This window comes from Diabrotica virgifera, chromosome 2 (genome assembly GCF_917563875.1).
Source record: "Diabrotica virgifera virgifera chromosome 2, PGI_DIABVI_V3a".
NCBI classification, from domain to species: Eukaryota; Metazoa; Arthropoda; class Insecta; order Coleoptera; family Chrysomelidae; genus Diabrotica; species Diabrotica virgifera.
The window spans coordinates 205,736,586-205,759,826 of NC_065444.1; the positions used below are offsets into that span (position 1 = coordinate 205,736,586).

At 32.0% G+C, this 23,241-nt stretch overlaps 1 protein-coding gene across 1 annotated transcript; it reads right to left on the reverse strand.

The window, feature by feature from the left end:
• Positions 1-828: 828 nt before the first annotated feature.
• LOC126879771 (kynurenine/alpha-aminoadipate aminotransferase, mitochondrial-like) lies at positions 829-16,521 on the reverse strand. Its single transcript, XM_050643021.1, has 5 exons — positions 16,236-16,521; positions 9,665-10,023; positions 9,372-9,522; positions 8,066-8,367; positions 829-3,322 (listed from the first exon to the last, which is right to left on the reverse strand). The coding sequence occupies exons 1-5, from the start codon at positions 16,312-16,314 to the stop codon at positions 2,894-2,896; spliced, it is 1,320 nt and encodes a 439-aa protein (XP_050498978.1). The 5' UTR covers positions 16,315-16,521; the 3' UTR covers positions 829-2,893.
• Positions 16,522-23,241: the final 6,720 nt, after the last annotated feature.

Below are 23,241 nucleotides of genomic sequence, written 5' to 3' on the forward strand. Positions count from 1 at the left end.
TGACACTAATAAAAAAAGTCAAATAAAACTAAAGAAGAAAACGAGATGGACACTGACTCATCAAAAGATGATAAAGATTGTGGTTGCACCTGCTGTGGATACTTATATTTGCAGTCAACTGAAGGATGGGTAGTGTGTAGTGTCTGCCATGGATGGGCTCATAATTCCTGCATAGATGTTGAGGAAGAAAACGAAGGTGCTCATATTTATGAGCTCTGCCAGCCTGACTAAAATACATTCCCATCTTGCCCCGTAGCATTTTCCATTTTGCCCCGTAACTGGGGCAAAATGGGAATTTCGGACTGAAAGTTAAGTTCTTTATAACCAAATAACTAAGCAATTTGAATTATAACTAAAGTAAGTTATGTGATGTTTAGTAACAAGTGATCCTGTCTGACTTTGTTATTTTTTAATATGTACACAGTTCAGTTTTCTTTCTATGATTTTTTCTTTCTTAAGTATCCCGTTCTGCCCCGGTCTCCCCTGCCTACCCTTAAAATTGAGTCATGAATCATATCTGTATCCCATTGTTTCACCAACCGATGTTACTTGCTTAAAGAAGTCTTTTATCTTTTGCATATTCCTGTAATTTGATCGATCCTTCTTTTTGAGGATCTTTTTCGTGATCTTCATCCTTCCACCTTTCCTTGTATAATGAGTCTTTCCATGTTTTCTGTGTTTGTTCTCACAAGACGTCCAAAGGATTTTGATCAATTGATGTTGGAGATGAACGTTACTGGAAAGTCATTGGCTAATTTTTAGCTCTCTTAAAATTGAATTATTATTTGTCCTACGCTCGGAAGTTAGTAGGGTTAGGAAGAAAGGCAATTAAAATATTCTAATTTTTTTATTTATTTATTTTAACCCAGACATTAATACAATGCAAGTACATCGATCATCGATTTCTATAAAATAGTAAAATAATGTTGTACTTTCAACCCTACACCTTAAACGATATTCTAACTTATTACTTTTGATGAATCAATACAGAGTAGGTACTTAATTATCTAATAGGTATAATATATACAAACATATATCTTTTGATCCCATCAAGGGTAGCGCAGTTAACATATATCTCTAGTGTAAGTTTTAAATACACAAAGGCTAAGATTTACTAAATTTACCCCATTTGAAATCGGTTAACAGCATTTTTATGTCCCTACTATAGTTAAAATAGATATTTTTCATTTGTAAAACAATTCAACTGTTTCATTTTAGGTTTCTGTAGATTAGAGGGTTAAAGTTAGATCAAAAATATAAATGTAAACATTTAGGTATTCTAATAACTACGTATTGCTTAATCGTAAGTATCTACTTAAAGTAGGTACACAGATAAAAGGCACAACGCTTTTCGCCGAATCTTTGAAAGAATTGACGGAGCTGTTAGATCGAGCGAGTCTGTAAGCAGGGGCTGTCCATAAATAAATCAAAAACAAAGGTTATGATCATAAATAGAAGAAATTACAAATTACAACCAGGCAGACCTTGTCAAAATCAATGACATCACAGTGGTAAATTAAGTTGTGTGTCTGGGCACCCTCATATCTAATTTCGGAGGATAAATAAAAGAACCAAAGAAATAAAAAGAAGGTCAGGTATGGCTAAGGGAGCAATGACAAAACTCACCAAAAGATGGAAAAACCACATCACCATGGATACAGAAATAAGGCTTGCAAACACAATGGTGTTCTCGATGTTTCTATATGAATCTGAATGCTGGTCTTTTGAGGAAGTTGATAAACGCACTATAGACGCATTTGAACTGTTTTGCTGTCAAAGAATGTTGCCAATATCCTGGACCGCAAGAAGAATCAACGAGTATATTCTTAGTCAGCTGCACATGACACGTAGGCTTCGAAACATTGTGACCTAAAAGACCTCGGCTTCCTCTGGTCATGTGGTGGCTGTCAAGCTGGCATTGCAGGGAATGGTGCAAGGAGCGAGAGCCCCGGGTTGATCACCAACAAGGTAGGTGGACCATATTACAAAAGAGGTCGAGCTCCGCTAAACCTTTGCTTCAGAGTTCCAGAGGATGGAGAAAAAGATGGGGGCAGTTTAAGAGAAATCATTGAAAATTCATGGCGGCACTATTTCCGGATCGAACGACCAACTAGGAAGAAAGAGTACTTAAAACAAGTTTACACCAGTGGTACAAGCATATTTCATCATCGATCTTCTAGCACTGGACATCGGTATGTCATAAGTCGCTGCCAAAAGAGAACTTAGATGCTTTGCATCGAACATATCTTTTTTGAGATACTTTGCTTGTTATTATCTCCTTAAAAGCTTTACTATCTGATTTATTTTCACCATTAAGTATACCATTTTATCTGTTTTTGCCTCTCAATTAAAGGTAAGTTGACTAAGAATTTGGTTCTTATTGATCATTTTTCTGTTTTATTTATTGTCAACAAAGGTATCGAAATTAATTTTTACACATGTTTAAAATAAAACATATAAAAACATTTATTCACTTATTTATCGTGTAAAATGTCTAACAGTTTCACGTAATTTAAGATTTACTCACATTTAATAAAGATATACGTAATTTCAAAATTTTGAGACTCATAGAGTCCAAGACAGTTTACATATTTACCCTACTTTAACTCTCTATAAGTAATGTAGTGCAGTACAATATTTCGCCATAACTCTTCAAGTTCGGCAATGTACTACATAATACTTGAATTCTGAGTAATTTTTAGTTAAATTCAATATAACTGTATATACAAACCATATCGGTTATGGTCAGAATAATAAGCTTCCCTCTTTAATGGATAAGATGTCAACAGATCAGCACTAGAAACTTGGTTTGAGCTTCCAGTAAGCAAATTTGAAGGAATACCGTTCCATCAAATTTTCGTTTTTTCATTTCTGCGCTACGTTCTTACAAAACCTATCTTATTATCATTTCGTCATCTAAACTATCCAATTTCCTGCGCAACAACAAGTGTTCCTCCCTTATCAACTCAGCCAAAATCTGCATGGCCTTGTCGATTTGCTTCAAACCAACTTTACTGTATGAAGCTCTGACGTAGCTGCAGGCTGCTGTAGGATCCGCCATGTAGTTTTGTCCGGGAATGAAGGTGATGTGTTTCTTTAGGCCTCTGGTTAACAACATATCGTAGACATCAGATACACCAAGTACCTTGAACCAGATGAACATGCCGCCTGATGGTAGTTCCCATTCGCAGAGTCCTTTGAGATGTTTCTCCATGCATGAGACAGTGTAGTCACGCCTTACTCTGTAGAATGAAGCAACTCTTGAAAAGTAAGCAAGAAGACCACTGTTGCCCCATTTTTCAAACAGGTTTTGAAGAATGACCTGAAACAACATAGAAATTATTAGACAGAATTCTAAAAAACATGATTTATTTTTACATTTTTACGTGTGCTTATACATAGGTTTGGATCCTTTTAATATGTTTTTGCTAATAAACTTTAAATAATATTTAAATCTAAGTCTTCATAAGAATGGAAAATTTTGAGAAAACTCATTTCAATATTACTTTAATGCTAAGGTGTTTCCCTCTTATTTGCTTTCTGCTTTTATTGAAATTTTGTAACTAATGTACTATTGAATGGCTTTGGTCTCTACTGAATTAAATTTTTTTAAAATATAAAGTCAAAAATAGCAAACACACACTCTGGAAATTAGAACATTTCAGCCATATTACAAGACTTACAGTTTTATTAGATTAGATTCAAGGAAAAATCTCGGGAAAGAGAAATGTGTTCATTTCAGAGCTGCAGCTCCGTCCAATACAATTGTTCAGAGCACATTTAAGATTGCTGTGATGGTAGCGAACCTCCGATAGGAGACAGTACTGCAAAAAGAATACCTGATATTGAAAAGAAAAATACAGAGAAACGGATCAGACGAGGATCTCTAGGGGGTCAATTCTCAATTTTCATCGTTTAGGAAATGTCTCATGCAGTGACTAAATTGTTTCACAAGTTGTATGGCATGTCGCACCTTCTTGTTGCGACCACATTAGTCCATATTCATATCATCCCATTTAGGCAGCAGCTCTTATAATATTTCGATATCGTATAAATGAACACCAGTAACAGTCATTGCATGACAAGCCTCATTTTCAAAGTATGGTCCAATGATGTGTCCAGCCCAAAATCTGTTCCAAGCAGTTCCAGTTTATAGATGCATTTATTTTAATAGTCATATCTGGGTTCGCAGAACTCCAAGTGGGGCAACTTTGACGATTAAATCCATCAAGGTGAAAATGAGCTTATCGCTTATGAAGATTTTGCTCGAAAAATCTGCTTCCTTTCTTTATGTTCAATGATACATTCAATAAACTTTCTTCGCTGTACATGGTCATTAGGCTTCAGTTCTTGTGTCATTTGGACTTTGTTAGCATAGAGATACAGATCGTCAATGAGTATATATGATGTAGAGAGCTTCTTGAAATTTATAATTATTCTTGTCCACTACGCCGAACTGATTTTCCTAGACTCTCACCGTCACTCTCACGCACTGCTTCGATATTGATATCTGAGCAGCTTGTTTTTGGACGACCATCACCGTTGCCGAAGTAAAATCAATATTGCGACCATATTTTATTACAAAATTCATCCAAATTCATTCCAATATTTTGATCAAAGTTATTCATGAATTTTTGGGACACCTTTCATAAGATCCCCTGAGACTTTGGGAGTGAGTTTAGCAGTTATGACACCTTGCTATTACTTATACAACCAATAGTGTAGCACATTGCAATCACCGCTTCATAAGAGCAGATAATATTATTGTAGTATGATTATGTAGGTACATAAGCTCAAACAGGCCATAGAGGCCCAAGGCTCCAATGGTTTTCGTCCATTTCTTCCTATTTTGTGCTAATTTTGTTCTTCCAGTGTTGTATTTCTAATAATGCCAAGTATTCTTTTACCGATTCCATCCATTTCCTTCGTGGTCGTCCTCTTTTCCTTTTTATGCTAGCTTCAGTATTTATTAATTCTTTGGGGACTCTTCCTTCCTGCTTTTTAGCTATGTGTTCGAGCTTTCTTTGAACTTCTTAGTCTTTGAACTTTCGCAATGTTTGAAGTTTTTTGTTGTCAATACATTTGCATTATTTCAATATTTTTTCTTCTTCTCCAGATATGACCATCTTTTATACCTCCATATTATTCTTGCTCCCATGCGTATCTTCCGCTCCCATCTATCTAGTTTCAGTTCTTGGTATTGTAGTATGATTACTGTACCTCATTATAGTATCGTTTTTTTAGATAATTTTTTTAAAATGTGTTATTTCATTCCACATAATTTTCAGCTTATCTTATTGTGAGCTATCAATTTAGCGACACAATTGACGGGGTCGTTGCTACTATATTGGTCAAAAATGAAACTTCTTACACCATAATGATCGAAGTGTTTAGATAATGGTAATAGAATTTAATAAAATTATTACAAACTGGTTTTATCTAGTTTTACTAATGGAACGTGTGACCTTTGCAAACAGCTTGCGCTGATAACTGCAATTATCATTTGTTGTAACTAGATTATTTGGTGGGTCAAACTGGTCCGATTAGAAAACTAATTATATATCAATTTACTAGCTTAATAAGTTAGACCGTTTTATCTAAGTAATTAAATCATCATCGGCAAATAATCGACATGACTTTACTAAAGAAAAACAAGATTTTTTCAAATGTAGACGTGGGAGCTAAGTTCATTGTGCAAATAATCAGTTTTTGAAAGATAAATTAGAATTTTTACACTAACTGGACATGTGTACGAAGCTTATGGTCCAGATAAGCAGATTTTAAATTATATTAATTAGCACAAATAGTATACAATGTAATCGTTTTTAATTTTCTAATAATTATATTTTTAAGAACTTAATTGATTAATTATAATAATTATATTTATAATCAGTCCTGATTTAAAAAAAAAAAAATTTCTGTTGTTTAAAATCAAATTGTATAACACATCATTAAAGACTAGGGGGGACCAAACAATTTTTTGTGTTTTCAACATAAATGATGGTATTCTTCAAATGCAATTTATTTCTTTTATCACATTTCAAGATTTTTTGAGCATCAGATCCTTTTACTTGCAAGTAAAGTTCAACATCTCAAGTAAAAACAGAAGCAAAAACAAAGAAGATAAAACGACAGAGAGGGGTTAGATAATAGATAAGGATATTCTGTCTTATCCAAGCTATTTATTTTAGCTCTAGAAAAAGATGTTTCAAGCTCTAGAATGGGCAAATTTGACCAAAGGGCTGATTTAAATAGAAGATATTTTAGCATGGATCGCGTTTGGAAGATTAAAAACAATATTAAAATCAAACTTATCAAATGCTGTCGATTAGTAGGTATTCTATATGGAAGTGAAACATAGGTTTTAACAACAACTAACAACATAATCCACAAACTACAAGTAATTCTGAGAGCTATGGAACGGAGAATACCCAACATTAACTTCAGCGATCGCAAATTCAATGACGAAATAAAATGATCAACAGTAACGGATATAATCCAAACTATTGTTATGTTGAAATGGGACTGGTCAGGACACATGAGAAGAATGTAAGGCAACCGTTGGACGAAGCGAACTGTTGAATGGAGACTAACAGCAAATAAGTGAATTAGAGGCAGACCTCAAATCAAATGGACTGATGATATCAAGGAATTGGTTGGTTACAAATGGATGCAAAAAATAACGAATGAATGCAAAAAGTAACGAACATAAATGAATGGGCACATCTAAGGGAGGCTTACAACCTACGATGGATGGAATACCAGTTAATGATAATGTCCTTCTACAATTTTATTAGTACATATTTAGATTGCCATTATAATTTGAGGTATAATATATCGTAAATAAACTGCTCGTCAAAAGTTAGGGATATAGAAAATTCTGCTGAACTTTTATAGTAGATTTTTTCGTGAACAGGTTAACGGATTCCGCTATTTTTTTATTATTTTAGACTTTTCTTTAGTATTTACACAGTTATGCAAAGGTTTACTCAAACTATTTTTTTGTACTTATACCGGGCGGAAGAAAAGAAATGTTTTTCTTATGTTAGTTTTGAGACGCCCTGTAGGGAGGACGAGGTATAAATGGGAATATATATCGAAATTGTATTGTAGTCTTACGATTTGTGAACAGTTTGATTTTTGAATGTCCCTGATATCTTTAGAAATAAAAAAAATAGACGGTTTTGTAATTCAACATGTGTTTTAACCGAAACAAAAGTTTGAGACACCTTGTAGGGAGAAAAAGGTGAGTATACCTCTATATTTTGTTGTATTCTCATATTTTGTGAATATTTTATTTTTTTAATTTCTCTGATATCTTTAATAACAAAGAAACTAGACGATATTACTCTTTACTATATGTTTTAACTGACGACATGCGTCACATCACACATGTGAAACATAGAAAAACTAGTAAAGAGTAATACCGTCTAGTTTCTTTGTTATTAAAGATATCAGCGAAATTAAAAAAATGAAATATTCAAAAAATATGAGACTACAACATAATATCGGGGTACACTCACCTTTGTGCCTTTTTCTCCCTACAAGGTGTCTCAAACTTTTGTTTCGGTTAAAACAGATGTTAAATTACAAAACCGTCTATTTTTTTTTGTTTCTAAAGATATCAGGGACATTCAAACAACAGCATGTTCATAAAACATAAGACTACAATATTATTCTGATGTATACTCACATTTATACCTCGTTCTCCCTACAGGGTGTCTCAAACTTAACACAAGAAAAACATATTTTTTTCTTCCACCCGGTATAAGTACAAAAAATAAGTTTTAGTAAACCTTTGCACAACTGTGTAAATACTAAAGAAAAGGCTAAAATAAAAAAAAATAGCGGAATCCGTCTGTTCGCGAAAAAATCAACTATGAAAATCAGCAGAATTTTCTATATCCCTAACTTTTGACGAGCAGTTTATCTTTCTAAATTGATTGTATAATGTTTAAAGTTTGAACTAAGATTTACTTTTCGTTGCCAATATCTACGTGTTATCAGTTGACCAATAGGAACTTAATCTATATTTGGGATCAAATACCAAAGAGACACAACCTACCTGTGAAAGCACACTGGAGTGAAGGATGCAGCTTGAAATGTGTATCTCTATATTTTGGATCAACCTCTTTGGTCCAGTGACCCAACCCAGTCTGAGTCCGGAGCTAAGGACTTTTGACATGGAATCTAGTCGGATAACTCTTCCTTCAGTATCAAGGCTTAAAAATGAGACAGGTTGCTCATCCAGGAAATGTAAGAAGTAGTAAGCATCGTCTTCGAGAATAAGAATGTTGTATTTACAGCAAATTCGGTATATTTCTTTTTTTCTTTCCGTCGGTATTGTTCTTCCAGATGGGTTTGATGCTGTAAATAAAGATACTCTTAAGCTTGTGAGAAATATTTATATATAGTTAATATTTAACTTTATTAACATTTATAATATACCTTGGAATTACACTGTTTAGCTATGGAGACCTGGAGAAAGAAGTAAGAATAAAAGAAGTGAATAAAGTATATTAATCTTTCAGTCTTTCAACTAAAGAGGTAAGAGATCAAGAACCAAAAGCAAATAGACTGACAGGAACAGCATTCTTGGAACAATGATTAACTCCACAAATTACTACTTTCATGAAATCAAAATCAGACTAGAAAAGGGTAGAGCAAATTTCAATAATATGAGAAGAACGTTCTGCACAAGAGATCTAAAGTTGGAGCTGAGTGTAAAGTTAGGTTGAAGAGGTTCTATGTTTTCTCGACTTTGTTTTATGGAATGGAAGCTTGAATCTTGAATGTATGTAAATTCATTAAAAGATCTGGAGTCATTCGAGTTGTAGATGTATAGAAGAATCAAAATGTAAAAATGATAAAAGTGAATGTAAAAATTTTGTGGACTGAACATGTCTAAAAACAAAGAATTTCTGAAAAGGATGAATAAAGAAATAGAAATTTTGAATACAATCAAAACAAGAAAATTGGAATATTTCGCATATGGAGATACAACTTGCTCCAAACTGATTATGCAGGGAAAGATCCATGGAAAGAGAAAACATTTTGTAGTATTAGAGAGTATAAAAGTTTGACTGTTGTTAATAATATAATACAAATTACTTCTACTTTCTGATCCTCTTTCTAATCTAAATCCTCGAATGGCAACCAAGAGGAAATCGCAGACCAGGAAGACCTAGAAGAAGCTGTAGAGAAGGAGTTGATAGGGGACAGAGAACACGAGAACGATCTATGGAATGACAGAAAGAGATGGAGATTGGAAATCGGAAGACGTCGAAGCACGTTGTAAACCGATATTTTATAGGTATATTATATACTTCTACTTTCTAGAGTGATATATATTAATTTCAAGTTTAAATTACCTGTTGGGTTTAAATAGATAATTTTTGGCATTTTCCCTCCCCCTTCTTCTGTGTACTTTTTGCAGTTTTCCAAGGCATCGATGAGTTTTTGCGGAACGATTCCAAATTCATCTTCGTCAATTCCAATAACGTTAACATTCAGAGGTTTAATCTAGAAAGAAGAGATAACGTTGATTAAGATTAAAATAATATTGCAAAAATTTTCTTAAATTATAGACACTACAGACTAATTATTTTATAGCTTATTGAATGATTTTGAGTTATAGTCTATAACAACTACTATTAGTACTTACGATGGCCTCCGTTCCAGCATAATAAGGATTTTGCACCAGCATACTATCATTTTCCTCCAAAACCATCTCCAGAACACGACTCATTCCATCTTGGGATCCGTTAGTTATCAGAGTTTCATATTTTTGCCAACCAGGAGGGTTATGTACATCTTGAGTAAAGGTCTTGACCGATTTCACCAACGCTGGATAGCCTTGGGTTGGAATGTATTGCAGAGCGGAAGCTAATTCTTGGCCGACAATGTCAAACTTCGATCCATCTTTTAGGTTTACAGTAATAGACTCAAACGGAAAAGTGATTTCATTTGGAACTCCTTCGGCGAGTGATATTTGTTCCTTGGGGCCACCATATTGCCGTTTAGCTGGAAATAAATTATTTGTTATTACTATGATATCGATCCTTCAATAATAGGCAACTACTAATATTAATACCATATTATACTATAGAGCCAATGTTGTCTTGCTAGTGTAGGTACACACAAAAATTATTAAAATACATTCAACAAAATTAACAAAGAACCATTCTTGGTGCATCCAATAAAACCAAAAGAATGAAACAAAATATTTGTTTTAAGGATTGGTTGGAAGAATGGTATTAAATTTGTAAAAATGACGACTACAAAATAGCATCAAAATATTTACTCTGTCAGTTTCAAGTCAACAAACAATTGAATAAGGAAAAAGTTTATTTGAACATAGTTTTCGAAATATAGTTTGTTTCAGGGTAAAAGGTAGTCTTGGACCCAAGCTAATCCTGCAAGGAAAAATATTTGGAAAGCTAGGACCACGAGAAAGAAGAACAACCTGGTTAAAGAACACAACATCTGTGCATCGTTTTTGCGCTGTTGTAGATAAACCATGATGATCGCCAACATTCGTCACCGATAGGCACATCAAGGAGAGGGGCCCAAGCAATAAGTATAAGACAAAAAACTTTTGGTCTAACACGTTAAATTATACGAAATTTTAAAAATAATAATGCAATGTGAAATATTGAAGATTTTCAAGCCTTTTTATTGTTTGTTTGTTTGTAAATTAATTTGTTTTCTTTGTTACTATCATATATTTAGTCTGTTTTGTATTAATTCTTAATCCATATTTTTCACAGAAACTGCTTGTCTTGTTTAGTAATATTTGGAGTTGTTCAGTGGAGCTTGCCATAATCACGCTGTCATCTGCATATCTTATGTTGTTAATAGTTCTCCCGTTAATTATTATTCCTTCATTTTTAGATAGTATTGCTTGTTCAAAAATTAATGTGAATTTCTGAACTAAGTTCGTTATCTATTACAATTTATGCTCTTTGATTTAAGTATATATCAACAAAAACCAAGATGACAATATACAAAACGTTATATAGAGCTATGGTGACATCCGGAGCTAAAAACTGGATCTTAACCTTCCGATGACCAACCTTTTTTTGGTACACGGATGACCAACGGGGGTCAAAAATGACCCCCAGTCAAAAATAACAATTGACAAAAAAATTAAGTTGTTTTAAGAAATGAAATAATGTATTCGTGATTTTAATGTTAGTATTGTATCAATAAATTATAAATAAACATTAGTAAAACATACCTATTTTAATTACAACTGAACAAAAACAGAAATGATCATTCTAAACATAGAACTAAAGAAATTTTAAAATATACACTAATTTACATCGCCACAGGTGCAACAGACAAATTTTTTTTTTCAATATTGGAATGTTGACGGTATTTACTTGATATAATATAAAATTGGAACATGGAAGGCAAGGGAGTTCGTCTTTGACCCCAAATTCAGAAAAAAAATTTTACGTAAAATAAAGAGAATTTTTTTTAGGGCAAAATATGAGGGTATCTAGAATGATATTAAAGACAAATAATAAAATAATGAGTTTAAAATTGAAAATATTTCTGAATTTATTAAATAAAAACATACATTGGGGTCAAAATTTACCCCCTTGTTCATAACAGTAACCGACAAGTGAAAAGAGTGTAGGAATCAAAACCAATAGGGAAGAACAGAGGAGGACGACCCATTAAAGGATGGAATAGTGACATCTCCCAGATACTACCAAGTAAGAGTAAACCTTAGCAAGAAGCAACACAAATGACAACCAGTAGGAAAGAATGGAAAAAGTTCATTAAGAGCTAGACGCAATTCTCGACACCTTAAAAGAGGACTGATTAAGATTGATGGTGATGGCCCAACATCGAAAGGTATCAATGGGTCTACTGATTAAATAAGTAAGTGAAGCAAGTAAAGGTTTGATATTATTCTTAAGTTTCGTTTGTCTATATTTGTCTTTAGAATTTGGACTCTAGATTAATCAAATACAAATTGCCAAATAATATGCGTAGTTTGCTAATTGATTGTAGACACAATGAAATGTTTGTTTATTTTATTTCTAAAATAAAACAACTGTTCTTTTAAATTTCGCAAATGACTTGGCGACTTAAGATAGTACGGGACACCAAAACATTTACTATAATGAACTTCCGGCAAGATAAAGAGTATTTTTTAGTCATCTTGAACAATGTTTTCCGATAAAACTAAAGAAAAATAAATGATTATCAGTTAACATTTCTTAACGTTTGCGTAATTGTATCATATAAAAGTTCGTTATTGTTCGGAAACAATATGAAATTTTTAATTGTATTTAATATGCACAGTACCTAGAATAAAAAATATGCGAGGCGATCAACTCAGCTATTAATTGTTTTAAAATTTTTAATGGATCATGTATCGCTTAATCCAATTGGTACCTGATTTTTTCGATTATTTTATTCGTCGCTTTATTAAGACTTGATTGTGATAAATTTATCTTTTTTATGCACTGTCGTATTTAAGATTACTGATGAGTTCACCAGTGATTCTAACTCCAAAACCTTTATCTTGCAAAGCCTGTTTGAAAATTATATCCAAGATCTTAAATAACAGCGGGGATAGAGTGCATCCATGTGTGACTCCTCTTTGAATGTAACATAAGTGTCAGTTAATCTTCCATCGACTCGTAGGACTGCTTTTTGCTTCCAATACAAGTTTTCTATGATTCTCTATGAAAACTCTTTTCGTAATAGATGAAAGCGGCATAAATATCTTTACGTCGGTCGCGACATTTTTGGAGCAGTACATTTAAGCCAAAACGTACCTCACGTGTACTCAGAGCATTCCTAAATCCAAACTGAGTTTTAGCTAGGCTTTTCAAATAACTTCTTATTCTTTCATGAATTTGTTGAATTATTGAATTATATAATATCATGAACATAAAATGTAGAGCAGCTGTTTCATCCTGATTGTGCTATCCTCAATATTCAAACGGAATATGTACTAATCTGGCTTGTATATTGGTGCTCGTGTATAGTCCTAATACCCTATTTGCGTCAGACGAATTCCATTGGTCGGTTCTTCTTCCTTTGGTGCCTATTCATTTCGAATATTGGCGATCATTCTGGCTATAATTATTTTATTAACTGATCCTTTAAATAGATTAGTTGTTGTTGTGGAGAATCATTTCCTCACGTTCTTTAACCATGATACTCTTCTCCCAATTCCTCGCGGGAAGGAGGTAGATTGGTAGTGAATACTTATGATCGATAGAAAGGGATGGTAGATAGTGAGAGGCCAATATCGACATGCTTAACAGAAAAGAGAATATGAATGGCAAGGAATAGGCCGGGATAAAACAAAAGGAATTAAAAAGTAAGCAGGCCAGATCATTAAAGCCAAACCAAGAAGTTACCATGAAACTTATGCGTAAGTAGGTAGGTACATATATATTTAGATGCTTAGTGAAATTATTTACATAGATTCCTTCATTTAATATTATTGCTCTAAATGTACATTGTTTCATTCATGTGTATTGATTAATTTATTATAGCCTTTTGTTTATAAAAGTAAACAAAATAAAAAAATACAATAAAATGTTTAATTAACCCCCGCAGCATGAATATAAATATTTTAAAATTACACGTAAAAATATATTTTGCATGTCTTGCCATTGTCCCTTAATTTGTTATGTTAATAAATAATTAATAAATATTTTGTATTAAATTATCTGAATTCCTTAATTTTGTTTATTAAATTAAAAATGACGAATTATTATTAATTAAATCACAAAGTACGAGTGAATAATTGATATTTTATTTTAATGATATCCGTATCGTAAAACTTGCACTTATATAGTAAAAAAATAATACGTATTTTAACATAAACAAGTTCTTCAAAATGATTATGCGTAATATATTTTTAATTACTTATTAACTTTAATGTTAGGGAAATTCTTAATTCTAGTAAATTTTGATTACAAAACAAAAATAAGAATCTAGAATATAAAAAGAAGACAAATCACTAGCAATCAAAAAAATCTACCAAATTAATATATCTCAACAAAAAAGGAGGAACAAAAGAAGAATAGAGAACCACCATTTCTTCCACATTAACCACCTTATATATTAAAAAAATATACTATATTTATTTAAAATAGAAAGTAATACTTTTCAAGGTGTTATTCTACTAGCTCAGTGCAAACGGAAACCCCTTCATAACAAGCTGGAAACTTAACTTTAAATGAATGCATAAATCGATTTTGAATATGATATGCATCAATTGAGACCCACTTCTACAAACAGATGCCAGTCGACTCCCTCGAAAGATCAAATACCAAAAGTAGATTTTACCTTACTCAACTGCCCCAATCCCAAACATTCACACGATCCTTCTAAAATAAAAACAACAATTTCAGTCTACTACCTCCAGATATCCTGATTTCAAACTAATTTTTATTTACTAATGGCTCCACATCAGCAATGGTGTAGCGGCTGCATCTATTTTCGAAGACAGTACTTCTGCCACCTGCTAAGCAAAGGAGTGTAGCATATATACTGGAGAACTGCAAGCAATCTCCAACGCACTGAACCAAAGTACCAGCAGCGATTCAAAATTTCTTATCACATCAGATTCTTTGAGTAGGTACCTTAAATAGTGTCAAACAGACTCATACTAAATGAAAGAGATGCCATAGAATGCCCATGCCCAAAGACGTTGCAAAAACATAACATTCTTATGGGTACCATCCCATGTTGAGTTAATGAATAATAAAGCGGCTGATAAAACAGCAACAGAAACTGTCAGAGCCAAAAACACAAAAAAGATACGAGATGAGCAGACCAAGCTGGGTTATTAGCAAGAAACTCATATAGCCTATATAGCACAATGTATATAAAACCGAGGGTCTGCAAATAGATCAATCGATCAACGTTAAAAAGACGTACTACCCGATACTTAAGCAGTAAATTTTAGAATGCAATGAATGATATCTGAGTTCTACAAAATACATAAAATAAAATACTTTATTCAAAATATTCCTTCTGAGATAAACACATGTATGCCTTAAGATTCGCTATTATGTAGGTAAGTATCAGACAAGGTAAAAACTATCTGAGTTGTATTATTGAATAGTACTACATGAAAACGAATAATATATGTACTTATTAACAACAGGAAGCAAGAATACCAAACAACTCAAGATAAATGAATAAGGAGAAACTTAGAAATGCTTGAGGTAAATATAATAATAGACTAAAAGGAATACCAGGCATTAGTAGAAAAACAAAAATTAGAATAAACAACACATTGACCACAGAGATAAGAGGACTAACAGAGATGGAATTTTTAAGCAGATGTTATATAACCATAAGACAAGACTGAATTATTAATGCAGAGGTTAATAAATGTATGAGAACGAACTCCAATATCATCGATAATATCTTAATATCGAGGAAATAAAGAGTTTATTTTGGTACTGAATAACAAAAATTGCAGAATAAAGTTGACCAGTTAATGGAAAAAAGAAACCTGCAAGTCAGAGATCGGCAGAACAGAAAGCGCTGGATAAAATGATTAAAAGCAGAGATACAGTAAAATCTGTACAAATTCTGAGTAGTACTTAGCAGAAAAAAAAACATTGGAAAAAACGTGGATATAAATGATTGATTGTAGTAGCTAACGAAATAGTTGCAATACTAGACTAGTCATAAAACCGATATTGTTAAGATCATAAAATAATCAAGAAAATATTAAAGCATACAATTCTAAGTTTGCTTAAACTTAGTATATATTTAACTTTTGTAAGTATCAAGTGAATATTGGTAGTACTTAACCTCTAGTGACATTTCAAAATATACCATTAATTTAATCTTATTAATCTAATTAAATCAAAAATTCTTACAATATTAAATCATTCAGAATTATAAGGAGAAAGAAGTTTGATCACAGCAATCAATTCAAATTTTTACATCAGCCAATACTTTCATTTTTTTACAGGTCACATTTTTGATTTGATACCAAGTCTTAGTAGAAGCAGAACGATTAACGGTTTGACTATATTTTTATGGAATTTTATTATGTTATTAATGATTAAATAAACTATCAATAAATTAATCATAACAGACAAGAATTGGAATAGCTAACATTTGTCCAAAAAATCCAATAAACAATAGGTGACACAAGCATTTTGTTTTATTTTTTAATGAGCAAACAGTAAAACATACAATTAAAAAATTTTAATTACTAATTAAAAATTACTTACTTATTTCTCTTGTCAAAGCCGGTCTTCTTCTAGCCGATTTCGAGTTAATGAAGTAGGAATAGTCAATAATAGTCGACATTTTCGTATCTTCGATCTTCGTAATAAAAAACTTGAGTAAATCTCAAACACCACAACGGTAAAATACCAAAAGGGCAGGTAAAAATTCAGTAAAAGTGAACACGACAGAGCACTGAAACAGAATGTTGATGCGTCCACGCTGTTTCGTTTTTATATGATCGGTTTGCCGCGCTCAAAAGATGATGTAATTTCGATAGAAAACAACGATATGGTATTTCATTCATGTTTTTGTTTTTGATCTGCATCATAAAAACGGTATTTTTTAGATTTTGTAAACATTGATTACGGTGGCCGAAATTACAAGAAGAGATTTGTTAGTATAATCAGGAGCTTAAAGAGAGGAGGACTTTGAATTTAACACAAGTCATCCAACTGTCTTTCAATATTCAATATTTACGTAGAGGTTGAATATGTTTATTTCTTTTTGTTTATTTCATGTTACATAGAAAAATTTTTTAATTTTCTTATTAATGCTGGTGATCATCAGGAGATTAAAGAGAGGAGGACTTTAAATTAAACACAGGTCATCCACTGTCATTGAATATTCATTATTTACGTAAAGGTTGAATTTTTTTATTTTTTTCTGTTTATTTCATGCGACATAGAATATTTTTTGTTGTATTTTCTTATTAATGGTGATTACATTTCTTTTAACTAGGTTTTATTTTATTACTGACTTTTGACTCTATATTGGTCCATTTTTTTATCAAAATTCCTCAATTCTGCGCTTATGATTATAATAGTCTATTGATTAAGTACTTTACAAACGAACTACAACGTTAAAGGGGTTTTATTGTTTCATATGGCTAATGGACCCCCAAAATATGAAATAAACGCAGTGTAATACCATTTATTTAAAAGTGTGCGTTTTTGATAAAGGATAGAATTAGTCTATTTTCAGATTTTTATTTTTAACTCGAAATACAAGCACTTTTTGTACATGTAAGACTGTAAAAAATTGTTCAAAATTCAATTTTCTCTCCAAGCATCACCTTCTAGAATAAAAAATATTTCTTTTTCGAAAAAGACACGAAAAACTGTAATTTTTCTTAGCCGCATAATTTTTTCCATGGGTTATAGCGTGTTATAGGTACAGGCTTTTTTTCAAATAAAAAAAAATGATCCTTAATTTTCAAAATGATGTTTTGTTGAAGCCTTTAGAAATATAAATAATAATAGTACAGGAGATATGAATTTCCAAATTTCGCCACGCATACCTACCATTTTTCATTCTATTTTTACACAAACATTTTCGTAGGTACCTATACCTTTCTAGGTAGATGGTACTTTTATTAAAAAGAAAAATTAATTACCTTTAAAATGGTCTATTATAGAAGATTATAGGACTAGTTTTGAGCAACGTATGTTTGTTCGTCCTTCAGTTAGATTTCTACTTTCAACGACTTTTGCTAATGTTGCTAACTATTTTAAAAATTTTTTAGTTTAATTTTTTTCTTGTACATTTAGAGGTATGTACGCATTACTAAATAGAAAAGAAGGCTTATTTTTTGTACTTCACAATAGTCTATTGTAAGATATTCGATTATTGTAAGTTACCGTTAGTCCTCGAATCTTTTACAATAGACCATAATACAACAAGTAAACGTTCTTTTTTATTTAGCAATGTATATACGTTAATATACAAGGAACGAGATTTATATGAGAAATTTAAAAAAAGCCGTAAAAGTTAGTAAAAATTATTTAATGAAAAGTAGAAAACTTTGAAGAACCATATCTTGCTTCAAATTCGTTAGTACTTTATACAATAGACCATTTTAAAGGTACCTAGCTAATTCATTTTTCTTTCTACTAATTGTAGCATTGTATATACCAAATAGAATGCTTGCGAGAATATAGAATAAAGAATATAGAATATAGAATATAGAATATAGAATATAGAATATAGAATATAGAATATAGAATATAGAATATAGAATATAGAATATAGAATATAGAATATAGAATATAGAATATAGAATATAGAATATAGAATATAGAATATAGAATATAGAATATAGAATATAGAATATAGAATATAGAATATAGAATATAGAATATAGAATATAGAATATAGAATATAGAATATAGAATATAGAATATAGAATAGAATGCTTGCGAGAAACTAGGGAATATGGCCCAAGTATGGTGAGTTGTGAAATTTGAAAATTCTATCTGGGATACTATGAATCCTAAAAACTTCTACCAAACGTCATTTTTAAGTGGAAGGATAAAAGTGTTTTTTCTGTGAAGTAATGCCTATACCTATAAATCCGCAAAAAAAGTTATGGGACAAATAATTGCGTTCTGTTTTTTTTTGTATTTGCTTCAGATTTTGAATATATTATATTTTTTTAAAATAATTATTTTTGACGTTACAAGATGATATTTCTTGTTTTAACCCTTAAGTACTAACATGTTAAATCAATGACGTAAACACTAGCCAACCGCTTGACAGAGGGGTTTCACATTTTAGTGGTAATTTTTGTTTTTGTTAAATATTTTAATGCAATAAAATATCTCGATGACTTACTGAAAGTATTGATTATCTAAAAAACACAGCAATTAATCTAGTTTTTCCGTATTTATTAAAATGAAAAACATTATAAAAAGAATGGAAAGATTGTTTGTGTACCTTTTTACTCCTGAAAAAAGTGTGATAAAAATTAAACAAATTAAAGAATCTTAATAAAAATTTATAATAAAGAATTTATAATATAAAAAACCAAATAGGAGGAAAAGGGACACCTTAGATTACAGTGGAACCGAAATAAAAATAGCAATGGAAAAAAGAGACCCCATTGAAGAAGATATATAGAACAAGAAGAAATGGCTGTTAGGATGTAAACGGCAAACAGAGTATAGAGTATGCGGTGTGTAAAGCCACGGATAACTAAGTAACCCATTTTTCAATTCTGCTTAGCTTACTATTTAGATAATCTAATACTTCATCTGGTTTCTTTCGATTTTTTTCTTTGTCATCTGCCATTGTATATTAATACCATTAAAGTCACAAAACATATTTTTTTAAATCTTAGTATAATCTTAATGCGATTTTATCTGTAATAAAATTACAAATTATAAAGTTAATGTGTTACGTAAATATTATATTATTATTTAATATACCTATAGATTAGAACTCATATAAAACTTTTTTTAAAATTTCGTCAGATTTTTCAATACTATTCTGCCTGCATTTTGATTTGTTAATGTGACATTATTACCAGAGAACAAGGACCACATGTGGTCCTTGTTCTCTGGCATTACTCCACCCTGAGAGACGAAGATAAGATAAAGATGCTGGGAGGATCAAAACGAATTTTCGGTTTGTACTGAAGGCTTATGCTTATTGTTGATGATGCAATAACCGACTATAATGACATAAAAATTAGTATGCACCGCGGGCAATATTTTATTAGCCGCATATGGCCGAGACGACTCACAAACCGTCAGATTCGAGTCCGTTATTTTTGGAAGCGTTCAGGGCATAAATATCTTCTTTTTAACACCTTAACAGCCGATCCAGTCTGAGTAAATTTTCTCCCAGAGCAGAGCCGCTTACTTTTGTTGATACATAGACGTTTATTTATTAGTTGGTCGAGAAGTTCTAATAGTCAATTAGTATTTTTAAACTAAATGCACATAAACTACAACAAGGGTTGTCTAGAAAGTTATGTAACTCTCTATTACGACACAATATTGTCTAGCATATATCTTTGTCCTATATATAGTGTTTTCAAAAAACTGTTTGTTTTGTTTTTTTGTGAGGGACAATAATATATTATTAAGTTGTGCCTCCTGATGAGAGACTAATAAGTTTTGAAACCGGTAGAGGTGCTTGCTGCACTCTTTGATTGAACTAGAATAATGATGCGGCTGTGGTTTCGTGTTGCAACGAAATTGAAAATGGTTATTCATTTTTGATTTACATGTTTACTCTGATTGGAGTACGAAGGGAAACATTCTCGTTGGGACGTGAATTATAAATTGTAAAATTCCCTCATCTTCCTTAGTCTCAGCATCCGTTATGGTTTGCCAATTGTAGAAGCTTCGGAGGTGTTACCAGAGAAGGTTCCGATTGTTTTCAATCTGGTAAAATATAGAGTAACATTTTTGGATGTTGTTTTATGTACTACTAGATTGAAAACTTAGTATTTTGTTAGCAGTTGCCGCTAGGGCATCCCTGCCATTTCGTTCGTTGCAATCCGTGACTGCACGCCAGGGTTTGTCCTGGTTGGGTCAGAGAGAGCAGCATATGTGCCTCCTGATGAGTGACTAATAAGTTTCGAAACCGGTAGAGGTGCTTGCTGCCTTGCTGCACTCTCCAATTGAACTAGAATAATGATGCGACTGTGGTTTCGTGTTGCAACGAAATTGAAAATGGCTATTCATTTTTGATATTATTAAGTTATTTATACTTACTTTAAAGCATAATTAAAAGAACTGGAATGGAAACAAAAAGGTATTAACATTCATTGATGGACGCAACTTAAATTACTTGCGATTTGCCGATAATATTGTACTAATTAGCACTTGTGCACAAGAATTACAAGAAATGTTAATATACTTAAAACAAAGATCGGAGAGAGTAGGAGGAATTAAAAAAAATATTGAGAAAACTAAGGTGATCATGTTATCTGAAAAAGTAGAAATGAAGAAGAATATGTGTACTTGGGACATGAAATAAAACACGGCGAAGAAAATCAAACTGCACAAATAACCAGAAGGATAAGCATGCATGACTTGGATGGCAGTAGGTAATCAAGCTTTATTATAAAAGATCCAAAAATCTTAGTTCATTTAAAACGAATGGTTTTTGACACCTGTGTTCTTCCTGCCATGACTTATGTAATGGAGACCATGACACTTACTAACCAATCTTTCAATAGACTTGGAACAACTCAAGGAAAACACAAGCGGAGGCCTATGCTTAGGTCTGGACCAGATATCGCTGCTAAAGTAAAATATTTTGTATATGCTACTAGGGGTCGTCAACTTCTTGAAAACTTCAAGATCTTGTCTTGATCTTGTCTTGATTTCAAGACAAGATCAAGACAAGAAGTAAGTTTAGATTTCAAGACAAGACAAGAAATTTTATGTCAATAACCAAGATTTCTTGTCAAGAAATCAAGAAATCTTCAAATATCTTGACTACCTAATAATAAAAACTAGATTTTATTTTAAATAACAAATTTAGCACATTTTTAAATCGGAATTGATAAGATATGAATTAAGGCAGATAAAACTTCTTATGGAGTCGACTCCTAGCTGATTTTTTGGCTTTGTTATTGTTAAAGTTGCTGTTGAAAATAGCCTTTCCGCAGGTACAGATGTTGCTGGCGTTCCGAGAAAATCCTTGGCCATTTTCGATAATGACGGGTAGATATTTTCGTGTCTTCTCCACCAATCAAGTATGTATATTCTCAGAATCTTCTGACCTAGGCTCATTTAAGTATTTTTCAATTGCATACTTCCAAGATTGTAAGTTACCTTTATCAGCTTTCTTAAATAAAATAGGTAAGTAATATCTAAATCAAATCCGTTATCTTCTTTTTTCACATTAAGTACTGACTCTGGTATTGGATGATTCTGGGATTTATTAAAGTAGTTAGCTTTAAATATTTGTTCACATTTTTGTACTGCCTCTGATTATAGAAGCTTTTCCCAAGATGAAGAAGAAAATCCCTCTATTTTATGGCGAGGATTCAAAATAACAATAATACAGTATATCCAATTAGTTTTGTTATAGTGTTTCATTATTTTATCTCTCGCAGCTTGAATGCAGTAAATTAATTGCTCATCGGAAGCGTTTCTATCAATTTTATTATTAAGTTCATAAGCCCATGTTTCCAGTTTGTCTGAAAGTAAATTTACTTCAATTAAAACCAATGGGAGTGTGCAATATTTTTTCCTTTCGAGAATTGAAGAAAGTGTTTTAAACCTTCTGAGATACTGACAAAATTTACTGATCAGAACCAGTCTTTATCTAACATTTTCCAATTATTTACATTTTGGTTGTCACAAAATATAGTTCTAAGCATTTTTTACACTTAAGCCCCATGTTAGCATCTCGAAAGTTGAATGCCATCTTGTAGGCGGTTTACTGTAAAGAGGCCGAAATGATTAGACCGAAAAGCACTTTACCGAAACCTTACAAGTCCGAACAGTAGGAGACCGAAAAGAATTAGGTACATAATACAGGGTGCTCAAACAGGATTGTAATCTGAGCAAGGGTAACATCAACCTCCCTTCACCCTTTATCCAGGCTTAGGACTGGCAGCACAAAGTACTGGCGAGTTTAGAGGTTGTTCTTTTTCTTTTGTTTATTTTTTTCTTTTTCTTTTTACTTGTCGCAGTAAAAGAGATAAGCCAAATGTAATTACAAGAAAATGATATTTAGATGGTTATAAGAAACAGTTAAAATGGTGTTAACGTCGCTCTACCCTTAATTTATTTTTACCTTCATTTAGTTTGTTTAAGAGCACACAGTAGCGATCAACAGGTAGCAACAAACGCGGTCCAAGATTGCGAAAGTTCTGCGAACTTTCAAAATTGAGGCAACAGTGCATCGGTAATTCGACACTGACAGTGACGTTTATACTATCAAAAACAATAATGTTTATGCACATAGGCGCGAAATGTTGCCAAGTCAGTGACGTTCGATTTCTTGTTATAAAAAAATCGATTTTTAGTAGTTGCAATGTGACACAAAATCTAGGCAAGGGATACAAAGGTTTATTTGAAGAAAGTGTATTTTTTTGTCTTTCTTAATGGCGGTACAGGTTTCTTTTTTTCAATATTTTATTTAGTTATGGAGTAATTTCCACATACTAACATATTTCTGAAATTGGACTCTGTACCACCATTCTTTATTATATTACGAATATGTGTGCCAAATATCTCGACAAAATATTCAAAATTAGAGCCGCAA